Source organism: Trichoplusia ni, chromosome 1 (assembly GCF_003590095.1).
Source record: "Trichoplusia ni isolate ovarian cell line Hi5 chromosome 1, tn1, whole genome shotgun sequence".
In the NCBI taxonomy this organism is placed as follows: Eukaryota; Metazoa; Arthropoda; class Insecta; order Lepidoptera; family Noctuidae; genus Trichoplusia; species Trichoplusia ni.
In genome coordinates, this window is record NC_039478.1 from 12118417 (window position 1) to 12132648 (window position 14232).

The 14232-nt window shown below is 35.9% G+C and overlaps 1 protein-coding gene across 2 annotated transcripts in view; it reads right to left on the bottom strand.

The window, feature by feature from the left end:
- Positions 1-14232, bottom strand: part of LOC113494871 (midasin) — a 30476-nt gene that overhangs the window by 6201 nt on the left and 10043 nt on the right. The window contains exons 11-32 of one of the 2 annotated variants that reach the window (XM_026873378.1): positions 12421-14053; positions 11977-12188; positions 11725-11857; positions 11015-11639; positions 10345-10847; positions 9896-10072; positions 9171-9586; positions 8787-8923; positions 8356-8582; positions 7735-7934; positions 7150-7367; positions 6500-6673; positions 6043-6051; positions 5261-5461; positions 4433-4650; positions 3835-3997; positions 2312-3447; positions 1811-1940; positions 1263-1392; positions 781-859; positions 314-542; positions 15-116 (exon numbers count right to left, since the gene is read on the bottom strand). In XM_026873378.1, coding sequence (XP_026729179.1) covers positions 15-116; positions 314-542; positions 781-859; positions 1263-1392; positions 1811-1940; positions 2312-3447; positions 3835-3997; positions 4433-4650; positions 5261-5461; positions 6043-6051; positions 6500-6673; positions 7150-7367; positions 7735-7934; positions 8356-8582; positions 8787-8923; positions 9171-9586; positions 9896-10072; positions 10345-10847; positions 11015-11639; positions 11725-11857; positions 11977-12188; positions 12421-14053 — 7052 coding nt within the window. The remainder of the gene's footprint in view (positions 1-14; positions 117-313; positions 543-780; positions 860-1262; positions 1393-1810; positions 1941-2311; positions 3448-3834; positions 3998-4432; positions 4651-5260; positions 5462-6042; positions 6052-6499; positions 6674-7149; positions 7368-7734; positions 7935-8355; positions 8583-8786; positions 8924-9170; positions 9587-9895; positions 10073-10344; positions 10848-11014; positions 11640-11724; positions 11858-11976; positions 12189-12420; positions 14054-14232) is intronic. The other variant, XM_026873387.1, reaches the window with a different exon arrangement.

Consider the following 14232-nt stretch of genomic DNA (forward strand, 5'->3'; position numbering starts at 1 on the left):
AAATCAAAACTTACATTTTCTTCACCGGGCTCTTCGCCGTCTAAGTTCATATTGTCTGGCAATTCGAAGTCTTCTGGCTCAGGAAGTGGTTGTTGGTTTCCGTGATATGGATCCACCTAAGGATAAAAATATATTTTATTATAAAATACATTGAAAACAGCTGATATGTCTCAATCTTGTCACTTGTGGAATCTAGGTATTGGATGATATTCACTTTTACTAAAATACTTTTATGAGCGTCCAGCAGATTGGCTTTTAGTTTCATAAATATATATTATTATAACAAATTCATCAATCATATATCATTACTTACATGGTCATCATCAACTTCAGGTTCATCCATTTCATTGATATCTTTCTTCTTCTTCTTCTCTTTTCCATCCTCGCCATCATCCGTGCCCTGTTCCTGTTCTTTATCTTTAGCGGCCATTTCCTTCTCTCCTGTACTTTCACCTTGACCTTTCTCTTCTTGGTCTTTCTTTTGACCTTGTTCCTCGTCTAATTCTTCTTCGTCTTCTGAACCCCAGATTTGCTGGTCTAGTCTGAGGGAAAGATACATTTGTCAATTTCACGGTCCGTTTGTATTTCATTATAATTGAATAGGCATTTCTAGGTGCAAAATATGAGATAATCTCTTTGAAGAAAACCAGAGTTGGACCGGTTTGATGGGGGTTGTTCAAAAAAGGGACAAATAAATACTTTTGCTCCTCACTGGTATTTCTGAATCCACTGTTGACCAAATACATTTTGCCTATTATCGGCTGTTACAATCATACTTACTTATCAGCAGCATTGTCAATGTCTCCCATTTGCTTGTCGGCATCATCTTCGTCGTCCTCTTGTTCTGACTGGTCTCCTTCTACAACAAAAAGTAAATAATTATCAGGACTGAACTCTCAAAATTGAAATGTTTTTATTTCTGGCTCTCCTAATGAGAGGTATTTTCTGATATACTTGTATTTTTTGTAACTGTCACAATGTTGGTTGGAATTGCATCAATAACTCTAGACCTTGATATCTGCAAAGCTAAAAAAAATGATGCATCATTTTAGCTACTGAGTCTAACTTGGTTAACCAAAAGATTAACAATCAATCAAGTTTTGTACTCGTGTAGTTAGTTGTTGACCTTGTTTTGTTTGTTGACAACCTGGTGCTAAATAGGCCATCAACTTCATACCAATTCTTATGTTGGTCAGACATTAAAAAAATAGGGATACATTCTCATATCTAAAGGTCTATCTAGTTTATCATGCAAATGTTACCTTTCTTGTCAACATCTTGCAGATGGGAGTCGAAGTCATCAGTCATGTTAACTCCTTTCTCTTCCTCTTTGCAATCTCTATTCTCTTCTTTTTTCTCTTCGCCTGGACGGTGAGCGTCATCTAGTTGGTCCTGTGCAAGAAATTTAAGATTATTTTCAAACAAATTTTAACAGCGCAATGATATTTTTTTTTTCATATTCTAAGACTTAACTTACTTCTTTTCTTTGTTTATAATTTCTCAACATTTTCTACTTATTATTTTCTAGGAGTATATATGTTGAGATAAACTTAAATAATCCCAATACCATTTCGGATCATAAGTCAGTTCGTGTTTTGACAAATTAGCTATACATTAATCGAATTGACTATTGTTTTTTCCTTCTCTATATGGCGAAAACCCTTTTACCTCGATATAATTAATTTATAAAGCAGTATCATAATGATCCATTTACTCATCTACATTAGCTCTTAAAGCACACAATATTCTCTACTCCATTTTCATTAAAAACTATAATGATACACGATAACTATAATGATACATGATATACCTGATTCTCGATTCTATCAGATACGTCCTTCTGTCCCTCGCCGTCCCCGAGCCCGGTGCCGCCGGACAGCTTGCCGGGGCCGCCTTCACCCTCGCCTTCGTCCATGTCCAGGTCTGACGGCTTGCAGAAACTGAATACGGAAGTATGTTATGTAACAAAAGTAGATTGAAAAAAACTCATAATCGTATATTTTTAAGCTAGGCTACGAAAGTTAGCGACCGTAGTAGTAGTGCGAAGGCAGCAGTGCTAACCGAAAATTTAATCAGATTTATCAACATTTATTTAGTTTTTACTTATACGGCATTCAGTTTTACGCATAATGCCATCAATTATCTTTTTCGGGACATGCCTATTACTGCTACTCCTGTGAGCCACGATATACAACGGTAATTAAAGAAAACCAAAAAACGATTTTTCTATTCCGGTCTGGTTTTATCTTATACAATAAATGAAAAAAATCGACATGGAACGCAGAGAATAGAAATAAGAATAGAAACTCACCCTTTCTGTGCCAAATCCGAGAAAATCTTCAATAATACTGATAGCATCTTGCAGGAAACCCTGTGTACCGCCACCTTCTGTGACACAAAGTACTGAACAAACAGCACTGTTTGCTCTAATATTGGCACCAACCTCATTATCACACTCTTTATATCACTTACATCATTGCCGTTGGCCAAATATTGGCCGTAATTGGTATACAGCATTTTGGTCTTGTTGATCAAAGATTCTAGTTGCAATAGTCTTGAATCACTCGACAATTTATCTTGTAAATGTTCCTTTAAATGTCTATCTTCGATAATGTCTTTCGATTCCTCTTTATCGCTCTTAATAATTTCATCAATATCCTTAATTAGTTTAGCATTTTCTGAGTAATCGAGGGGCAAATGTTGTTTATAGACAGACTGGATTATAAGAAGCATAGTCGCTATCAAATCTTCAGATTGGTCAATAAGTTTATCGGTTGTAACACCGTCCATAGAAACGTCATCGTTTTTGTCTAGGCTTTCCAATTCATTTAGCGTTTCTTTCAGATAACTGCTAAGGTTTGTGATACTCTTCAATAGAGGGTGCTGTGGTTTCAAATCGTAGATTAACGACTTGAATTCAAACTGATATTCAAGTAAGAGTTCGTCGATATCTTTAACCATGGCTTCCAAACTAGCTTTACAATCGTTTGCAACGTCTATATGAGCTTGAGATATAATAGGTACTTTTGTATCATCAGGATGGAATTCTTTAGGCATAATATTGGCGACTTTATGTAAAGCATTTTTCTGTTTATTAACATTAGATATTAAAGCGTTGACTTTTTTATTTAAATCCTTCCATTCATCGCTGTTTTTGTAGCATCGGACAACTTTGGAGTTGGAAAGAACGTTGTCAAAGTCTGGTTCAAATTCAGAGCCTACACCTCTTTCTGGACAAGACTTAAGAACAACGTAGAATTGTTCTAGAACAATGCTAGTGTTTGCGTAACATTCTGTTAGAAGGTCTAGTCTAGAATTTACTGTGGATACGTTTGTGTCTGTGTTATTGACTTCTAGTACATTAGTAACGTTTGTTGTTAACGTTCTCAAGTCGCAAAGGTAGCGTGAGTATTTTGATATGGATTTCTTTTGGGTGTTGGTTAGTTTCTGAAATAAAAAATATCAAAGATAAGAATTTGTTAAGTTAAAATAAGTTCAAAACCTCTTTCGTTCTACTGTTATGAGATCGGTCAAACCTAATTTGATATCGGAAACTTTGATTCGTCTAAATATATTATTATTATTATTTTTTCCTAGCCTACTCTGTCCCACAGCTGGGCAAAGGCCTCCCCCAAATCCTTCCACGACTCTCTATTCAGGGCCGCATGGAACCAGCCTATTACTAACGAAAATTTAATTTTACATATCATATTTGAACAAATTAGCTTATTTGCCTTTGATAACTCCAGAGAAGGTACGTCATTAAGATTCTTCAAGACGAATCGAACATCATGACATGGAAAATATATCTTCTAATATATTATTGCTACTCACCAACAATTGAGCGGCAAATCCTTTACACCTCTCAATGTTCTGCATCCCCAAGTCTTGATGCGGCGCCTGTAGAGCTAGAGTTAGAATCCTGTGGCGAGCTATGTTCTTCTGGAAGTACTTCTCACAGCCCGACCACAGTAGGGATAGGGAGGCATCGCAACGTCTGAAAACAAAATGTTAATGAATCTGAGTATTGGGAGATATGTTTATAGTATACCATTGTGAGGAAGAATCATTATTAAATGCCATGCTTGCCCGACTAGTTTCGGACACAACCGGAGTCCTTAATCATGAGCTGACGTTAAAGCTCATGATTATAACTACGCGAGATTAGTAAACCGTTGCATCATTTAATGGTCATATTTATATCGTCGATTAAATAACTTCATTTGTTGTGATTGAAAGGGAAACAGAGATAATATTTGATAAAAAAGGGCACGTGCTTATTTTAAGTGTATGCGTATGTTCACGTGTGTGCGAATAAAAGAGAAATAATTAACGCACGCATGTGTGCGTGAAAACATGATACCATGATATAATAAGTCACACCTCTGTGCTTTTCATACACACACACACACACCACTATTCATATAATTACCTGCTCTTCAAATAGCTGATGGCCGCTTCAAGATCGACGGGCGGTATAGTGAAGTCGTACAGTTCCTTCTCCGAGGCAGTGAGTATGACTAGACCGGTGCGGTAGTTCAGACCTAGTTTAGTTAAGTATTTGAAAAGATCAGCTAGGGCTTTCCGCTTTTGTTGCACGTGGTTCTTTGCTTGAGACGTCTGTTTTTCTTTTGGTAGTGTAGAGTCGACCTGAGAATGAGCAAATAATTTATTAAAGTATTTTTTTTAAATAGTGGGTATATAATAAAGCAAATAAAAGTCTGACAGCCAGTCTAACCAAGGGGTATCGTGTTGCCCAGGTAACCGGGTTAAGAAGGTCAGATAGGCAGTCGCTTCTGGTAAAACACTAGTACTCAGCTGAAACCGGTTGGACTGGTAGCCGACCCCAACATAGTTGGGAAAAGGCTAGGCCAATAATGACAATAAAGCAAATATCAGTAGTCTGAAACGTAACTTACAATACAAAATTTAACATATTAATTGTTAAGTTTATTTTTTTCTAATAACTCCCGCTTTAAATAAATTAAACCACAGGGGTTTCACAAAAAAAAAACAATCGCAGATCAAAAAAATGCTCGTCTTACGAGGGGATCAAACCCGCTCAATCGGTTTTTGCCGAAATGACCTCAACCACTCAGCTATCCGTGTGATCAAGGATTATATTTCGCAAAGCTACCAACTTAGCCAAACACATACAAATCGGGATTTTTCTACTTGGTAAATTCTCGAAGTATCAGGAGACAGAATTGTTCCCTGCAATAAACCGGTAATTAATAATAATTAAAATAAGAATCCTCACCTCCAAAGACCCAAGATGAGTACTAGTCTCTATCACGACAGTCACGAAGTCATCCAACGCTTGCACCAGCGCCGGATACCCAGTATTCGCAATAGTATCCTTACACAATGTCTTAGCCTTGTTCAGTAAACTTGACACTTTTGATAACAGACTACCCTCGGCAATTATCTTGCACGGCTGCTCTGATTCGTCCAAAAATTTCTAGTACAAAGAAAATAAAAGTTAAATTGATTTGAATATTTTAAATGGTGATGTTAGCTATTTACAAACAAGTCATGAATTATTATAACATATAATGCGACTACCCCGCCACCTCTAAAATTAGTTAAACAAACAATATTGTTATGTAAATAGATATGGATGTATAAAGTCCTGTACATAATGGTGGATAACCGAAATTAGATTACGATTTTAACTTTGAATATGCACTAAATTTATTAAGGTATGACGGAATCTCATTTTTGGGATAACTAGCAGTATGTTTACTAGGTCTTTATGAATTTGAATATAAACTCAAAGCAAATAAGGTAGTTATTAAATTGATTCTGCGCCGAATTACAAAAAATGATAAGAAGGCTTCGGTTTTGCAAACTTGGAATCCGTACCATTATCTATAAAAACCCGCATGAATATTTATTTTCTGTTTTAGGAATCCTGTTTTACCCCACTGGGCATGACCCTAAATATAGATGAACTATAAATGTGTAACATAAAACACCATTATATACAAGACTGATTGAGATGCATTTTGAATAATAATTCTTATGATGAATCCATACTACCTCGGTTGGCTGGAAAATTAAAAATGACAATTAGTAAATAAATAAGTAAAATTAATTACACTTAGTAGAGAAAGAAAAGAAACACCCATGTTGTAAAGCAGTTTTCTTAACCAAAATATTATGTACATGTATTGTATGATATATTACAAACCTAAAAATGTTAGTTACGACACTAATGTATTATAAGAATCTATTTAGCAAAAAACCCAAATATAAGCAAAGAAATTAGCATAAAGATGTGTAAATTAACTTAAAACAGAATACAATCACAACATCTTACACAATTTGTAAAATTACCCAATGTAAGCACTCTATTATAAATACCTGCATTTTGACCAAATGAAAAGAATATTTTAATCGTATTTTCTTTACTCAATTATTCTTAGCAAAAAAGTATTCTATTCTAACAATTGATTCTAATTTCTTGCTCTGAATAGTCTAATATAATTTAACGTACCTTGATGTTCCTGGCTAGTACAATATAGTTCTGCAGGTCTATCATGTAGGCGCCGCCGGTGGGCGCGCTGGCGGCGGTGGTCCGCTTGGGCCGGTCCCATATGCCCACGTGGTCACCAATCACTTCGGTAGTCTTGTCTACTAAACAGCTTGTTACGCTCTCTTTTAGAACGTTCTGGAAGATTAAGCGAGGAAGGAAGTTGGGATAAATTATTTGTTTGATAGAAATACAGTGATTAAAATTGTGTTTATTGCGGTGGTGTTTTTGTGAAAATAATTGGGGGAACTACACAGCCTGGCTCGTTTGCATCTTTAGGTCTAGAGGATCATAAATATATAATGTTTTTTTTTTACTATCTCTTTGTTCTACAACAGAGCAAGTAATAGGTTCTTTTTTAGACGACTTCCAATTTAATCCATGTGTCGTGGAGGTTTCACAAACATACAATTTACATGCACAAAGAAACCCAGACTCAGAACAAGCATTCGTGGATCACACAGCGATCAGTTGGTTTGGCGTGATGACCTAAACTACTCGGCTATTAGTGCAGTAATAAAATAAAGTAACAAGATAAACATTTAAATGATTAAGAACAGATCAAATTCTCATTCAACTAAAAACAATAGTATTATAAAATCTTGATCACTCACCTCAAACTCCTTGGTATGTTTATGCAGTGCCTTATGCGCCTTCTCCACCGTATCCTTAACACTCCAGTAGCTGAGATCTCTGTCCCACGTGCATATCTTCACGAAGTCGCGCAACTTCTTCTCGATGGGCGCGCGCTTCTCTTTGATGTGCGCCGCCACCTGCGCGCTGAACTGGGCGTAGTAGTTGTATGTGTTCCACAGTATTGAGAGGAGCTCGTCTGGAATTCATGCAGTGGAAATGTTTGTAGGAGTTACCTTCATCACTTTTATAAACCAATACGTGATCGTCAAACTCTTAGTTACGAAATAGTTTTCTGAACTAAAGTAGCTGTTAAAGCGTAATTCCTTTAACTAGTTAGTTTTTACAACTACTAGTTGTAAAAACTGGAAACAACAACTGGGCCAAAAGCTGGAAATGGTAGTGCAAATGACTATATGAGTTATCATCACCATGTAGTAAAAAAACAATTCTCGAACTTCTAATGTTTTAATATTTCCAATGCCGAATCTACGCACTCCAGACCTCTAAAGCGCTAAAAGTAGCGACACAGTTTACGCACAATTTTATTTAATTGTGCTACTTACCACGTTTTTCACTAGGTTCAAGATGTATCAAATGACAATGATACACAAATATGATGTCCAGTCTCACTTCATATTCAGCCAAGTTAGATGTCTCCATGAAGTCTTTAAGCACGTTGATTAGTCTGTCCGATTGTGTGTCCAGATATGAGTTGATCACTGGGTATAAGTAGAACCAGTATCTGTGAGCCTCTGATTGTTTTCTGAAAGTACTAACTTCATAAGATGGTGTTCTATGGTAAGGAACTCACCACACGTATCTTAATATCAAGCTATTCGTACATTACGTACATGGGCAAAAGCAAAAAATAAAGCGTATTTGTTACTTTCGCAAGACATTGGGTACAAAATCACCAAAAAACTTGAATAAGCAGCAACAACGAAGTATCCTAGTATCAGAGTATCAAAACAATGAACAAATTGCGTGGTTTCGCGTTATATGACAATACACCCCCTTTTTAATCAATGCCCAATAATTTTATTGCATCTCATAATGTATACAAAAGTTGGTGGGTAAAATAAAGAGAAACAATTAACCCTCTTAGGCACAGCAAGAAGAGAGGATGGAAACTTATCCATTCACCGAACTTATTGGTCCAGTCCTAAAAGAACAATTTAAATTACCTGTGATACAGATTGTTCAGGCACTCTTTCCAATGAGCCATTTCTAGTTTTCTCCAGTTGATAATCTGTTGTCCCACAGCAAGTGATATTTCTATGAGATTATTTCCTTTATGGGCGTTTTTGTTCCATTCTTCGATCTTATCTCTAAGTAACTCCAAGCCAGTTAGGAAGCGGCTCACTGGACTTGTTACAGAGAAACTTAAGATCCTATTTACTATGACCATTATCTGAAAAATGAAAGAAATGTTTTAATAATATACATAAATAGATTAAAGAGGCTCCATTGATGTAATAACATAGTGTAGGATAAAGAATATTCTTCTATTTTCTATGCAACTGTCAAGTTTTAAGAAAAGAAAAAGGCTAAGAATAAAATTATATTAAATTTTATTATAGGAATTGGTTAACCTAATTTATTTTAAGTTATTTACCTCTTTTAGTGTAGGGAAGTCTGGCCATTGATCAAGCAGTTCATTAGTGCTTTCCTTTACCCTATGTAGTAGTGGCACACATTGTCTCGTCTCCGATACCCAAGGCAAGCGGTAGAAGTCCACCTTACTTGACGATTCTGAAACATTATTAAGAAACATGTATTTTTTATATACACTTTAACATAATTGTTGTATATCCATCGTTATCTATGAAATCTTTTATTAAAATGTCTGATTTGAAGTTAGTTAAAAAAAACAAGCGCGCTACAAATACAAGCTTTGTAATTTTTTTTTCTCTTGCCTGGCTGGGCTGGCCTCCCCCAAATCCTTCCACGATTCTCTATATTGTAATATTAACTAATAATAATAATCAACATAACCTACCATTCCCATCGACCTTAGCTTTGATCTGCGATATCAAAACCATCAAACTGGGCGAAATAGTTCCTTCGAATTCCGCATCCAAAGCCTCCCAAGAGTTATCTATAACCCGACTAAATGTGAGATACCTCTGCAAGAAGGCACTGGTCACGTCATTACCGACCAACTTCTTTCGGGCGGGTAGCCATTCCGCTGACGTCATATTGCGTACTAAGCTCGAATGCCATTTGTATACGAGCGAGACATCTTCCGACGAAATTAGGAACATTGGTTTCTTTTCCGTTGTTTGAGGTTTAACCAGTTTTTGCTCTAAAGTAGCGGGTTTGAATTCTGCGAAGTCTTGGTCGGAGTATGAAGGGAACATTTCTTGCATTTCTAACAAGGCTAGTGCATCTTCATCCTCGTCCTCGCATTTTGATCTAAAATGTAGGATTAGCGTTAATCATTTACGCAACATAAATTCGATCTTAGGACAAAAAAAAACCTAAAAGATATCCTTTGTTTATTTAAAGTAATTTGATTGGCCAGTCTAAGGTCTAAAAGGAAGATTTCATCACGGTTTATTATAGCTCAAAATGAGCCAATGTTAAATAAAGGCATCGTCCACAACACTGGTGTCTCCTATGAAACTCTTAATAACAACCTCTTCTAAGCAAGTATGAACTAGGCACTGAGATGGACATATCGCAGTATATATTTACAAATTTATAACTAATATATTAGCTTACTTCGTAACATATAACGCATCGTCGTCCTGTTTCCTCTTCTCGATATCTCTCTGTTGCTGCTCCCAGGTCTTCACCAAAGAGTTCAGCGTCAACAACACTGTGTCCATTGTCATTTTATCGATTTTATCCAACGCTGTGCATTGCATTTGCAGTTCTGACAAGTTCATTTTTAGGACTCTGTAACAAATACAATATTAATTAACATTTTAGTTTTCCATAAATTGGTATTTTAGCGGATGGTATAAAGACGAGTTTTCTTTGAACATTCTAATGTAAATAAATGTCACTTTTATAAACGCTAGAGTTTACTGAATTACAGATATGTATTGATAGGACATTATTTTTGCCATATGACGATACAATCATGTTACCCTTGTAAATATTTCATTCATATATGAATTCATGAGGACTGCTATTTAAAAAAGAAAAAACATTACAATAATACTTACTGAATATTCTCCAACTCTGCAGTAAACAGTTCATTATTCGCCGCAAGGATATTTCTGTTCAACAGACTTACGAACTTTGGTGTAACGAATCGGTTCATATAAACCTCTTTATTCATTCTACTTGGTACGCTATTAGGGTATACCATCAAATGTGTCACAACCTCCTTGAGCATCGGGCCTTGTTCGATTTTGATAATCAGTTCCCGAATTAAATCACTTAAAGAGGTGAAACTGTAGACAAGTTGGGAGATTGAACTTTGTAAAGGCTTTGCCAAGTCTGGGAATGCGTCTGAGTATATTTCTATCTTCTTGTAGAAGGCGTTGACTGAATATAACCAGGAGGAAGTCTCTTTGGCTACTGTTTGACCCCTTAGTAACACGGATTTGGTTATAGAGTTGCTTTTGAAGTTGTCGTATAAGTTGTTACACGCTGATATGAGGTTGGAAGCCAGATCTTTAGTCGTCTTTGGCGATAGAACTGATTTTGTAAAGTGTTTGCAGTCCTGAAAATGATAAAAGTAGAATCAGAAACATCCAAATATGTACTAAAGAATCGGGTAAAATAATTGGGCTATCAATGCTTGAAAAAGGTATTTTCTTATAAGGAACATTAAAGATAGTTTCTTTCTTTTTTTGGGTATGTAATAAAGGGCAATACAGTTATACTCACTTTGACAAAACTGTTGTAAGACGGCTCGGCTGGTCTAAAAGTATTCCCTAATTTGTATTTAGTGATCCTTTCAGCAGTCGTTTCTCTTAGTTCCATTATAACACCGCAATGTGGATGCACCTTGCCCAATCCAGTATCATTTAACTCACTATTCCTCATAACATTTATTGGTACTTGCGATGGTTTCGAAATAGTCCCTCTACCGTTAATGCTGCCTGAGACCAGCCCATGGAAGTAATATGCACCCAGTAATGCCTCAAACATTTCTATATCCTCTTGAATATATTTGACTTTTAAACGGTATTTTTCCACATGATCTATTTGGTTCATTTCTGACATCACTTTAATGACTAAAAGACTGGTAAGCAAAGAGAGCTGTGACGTCAAAATCTTTACTTTCGTGACGTCATTTATGTTTTCGATTAATACTTTGAGTTCTTTGTAAATGTTGTTAGCTAGAGCTAGAGTGTCGACAAAGGAGTCTTGTTTTAAGTAAGTCTGCAGCATTTGTATCGTTTGTAGGGAGAGTTCTTCAAATGATTTTCCGTTTGTTTGAGTAAGTGTTGAGTGTAGGTAATGAACGAGTTGCTCAAATTTCTTCATTTCGAATTTGGCGTCTGATAATCTGAAAGTAAAGAACGGTCAGCATTTCAAACTTCAGAACGACTTAGAATAATATTTATAGAATAATTTAGAAGATATATACGTACAATTTTAAGGAAACTGACGAATCCAGTGTAGCAATATTCTTCCATAGAATATTTTGTATTGTACCTAGTTGCACTGAGTAGTCAGCACGATCTTCCATTGATACCGCTTCATAAGCAAGCACCAGTTTGGAATCTACAAAAAGGCATATTATGTAGGTTTCTAGCATAAACGACTTTATCACCATTAAAATAGGGTCAGAAATAATTAATTAGCTTTTCCGTTGTTTTGGCTACGCTTTTTGCTGTACTTACCGGTATTATTAGCGGACACAGTAAACTTCTGCAAGTAGTATGGCAGTAGTGGGACATTCTTGGATAGTCTCTTGCTGTTGACAGGAATTTCTTCAACCGACTCTTCACTTTCCACATTGAGTGGTGTCAAGAACGGCGTGGGGTAGAAGGCAGGAGCGTATACTACGGCTTTGTAGTATTCGTCCCAGAACTTTACTGGGAGAGACGATATTCTGAAAAGGGTTCGATATTCTATATTTTCAAAATATTATTGAGGGACCATTCTCTACTATTACAAAATGGATTAAAACTTCATTTATAATGTTGAAAAATTTACATCAATAAGATCCACCATTAAAAGAGGACTACTTTGTATTTTTTACAATATTGGGCTCAAAATTTTGAAGTTTCCTCTGAAAAAATTATGAACTAATTCGATCCACCAAAATAACTTTATAAACTTACCGGTCACTAAGATTCTGTTGACTATTCTCTTGTAATTTCAGCAAAACTTCCATTAAATTCAATAGCGCAGGTGGAAAACCGTTGATCACTTTGCCTATTTGTACCAAACTGTACAAGACTTCTGTTGAATCAAACTTGACAACTTTATCTTCCTTCGACAATTGAGAAACCGCCTCCAAAAACTCCCTTTGTAGTATCGTTAGAATTCTTTGCACTACATATGATATTATAGGAAGTAATTTGACTTGAGGGTTTAATTTGTCAACCTCTTTGCTGTCTATAAGTTTCAAGATATTCTCTTGTATTAAAACCATTTTTTCTTTATCTGGTACGTCTAAAGCTAACTGCATATCAGTAACAGCATAATTGTTAACAGATAGCTTGTTCATTTGTTTCGAAATTGGCTGGTTCATATCTAGAGTCAATTTGTTGTATACTTTAGTCTTTTCACATGATATATCATATTCTTCTTGGTCAACAAACAATTTCGGTTGACTGTACATTTTCCTCATTTTCTTGCTCAATTTAGTCATTTCCGTATTCTCTTGATCACTGTTGAGTATTATACTTTTAATTGCTGTGTTGAACTCTTTGATTATATTTTCATTTTGAGGTAAAAGCTTGCATAGTAACTGGATCAGATGTTTTTGCAGCCATTTACTGTGAGCGTAAAGCAATGGGATAATATCTTCCCTTAATATATGTCGTCTTTTTCCTTGATTTGGTGCAAATATCGCCTCGTTAGATAACTTCACGAATCTATTGCGCCAGTTTAAGAGTTGTGTGACATTACAAGCAGTTTGGTCATCCAAGGAGTCTTGAGCTCTTTCAATAGCTCCTTCAATAAACTCATTGACTTTTTCAACATATTTCTGACAGTATTTCAGAATAGGATATTCCACGAAATCATCTGTCAATGTACCGGATAAAACAGCTGCTGAATAATCTAGTACGGAGAAGTTATTTGTAGGTATTGTGGCATGTAGATACGCGTCCATTAGACCGTTTAGCAATAGCAATCCTTCCGTATTACATATATGTACGACTTCGTCATCTAAATTGTTTGATTCCGGATAATATCTTTTGTAAGACTGCAAATCTACATACTCTTTGTAAAATTCATAAGCTGTTTCATTTAGTTTCTGAGCCAATTTAACTTCTTTACTCTTGTCTCTACTCAAAGTGTCTTTGATAATGGTGTAGACAGCTTGGCAAAGGTATGGCGGGACTTTTTGATACACAGAACTCAGACTAAAGAGGATGTGTAAGTTGGAGGAGTCTTTGCCAGTAGTTTCTTGAGAGGCGATATAAGCAATTTGTTTAGCGAGTTCTACCGACGAATTTGAGCATAAACCTTTAACAGTCAGAGTATGTGATGTAGTTGGTTTGGCTACATCTTTATTGCTGTGTTTTTCTCCTTCCATTAGCTTTTCCAAGACTTTAAGCATGGAGTTTTTCATTTCGGCAAGTGAAGCTCTGATGTCGGAGGCAAAGTCGCCGCCACACCGTGGCTTGATGTATACATCAGAGAAACTGTTTACGAAGGCCGTAGTTGTTGAAATTCCACGGACAATTTGCTGGCTTGTTAAATGTGCGGCTTGTAGTAAATGTGAAATTGCAGGTGGGTCGAACACTGGAAAAGAAAAAAATTTAGATTAGAGAGTGTAGTGCGTAACGAGGACAGTTTTTACGTAAGGCGATTAAAAGTAGTTCTTTGCCAAATTGATTGATCATTTATCAAGCTGGTTGAGAAAGAAAAAATATGAGAAGGATTTGCAGTAGCAATAGGTATCTATAATACTCAATATTGTC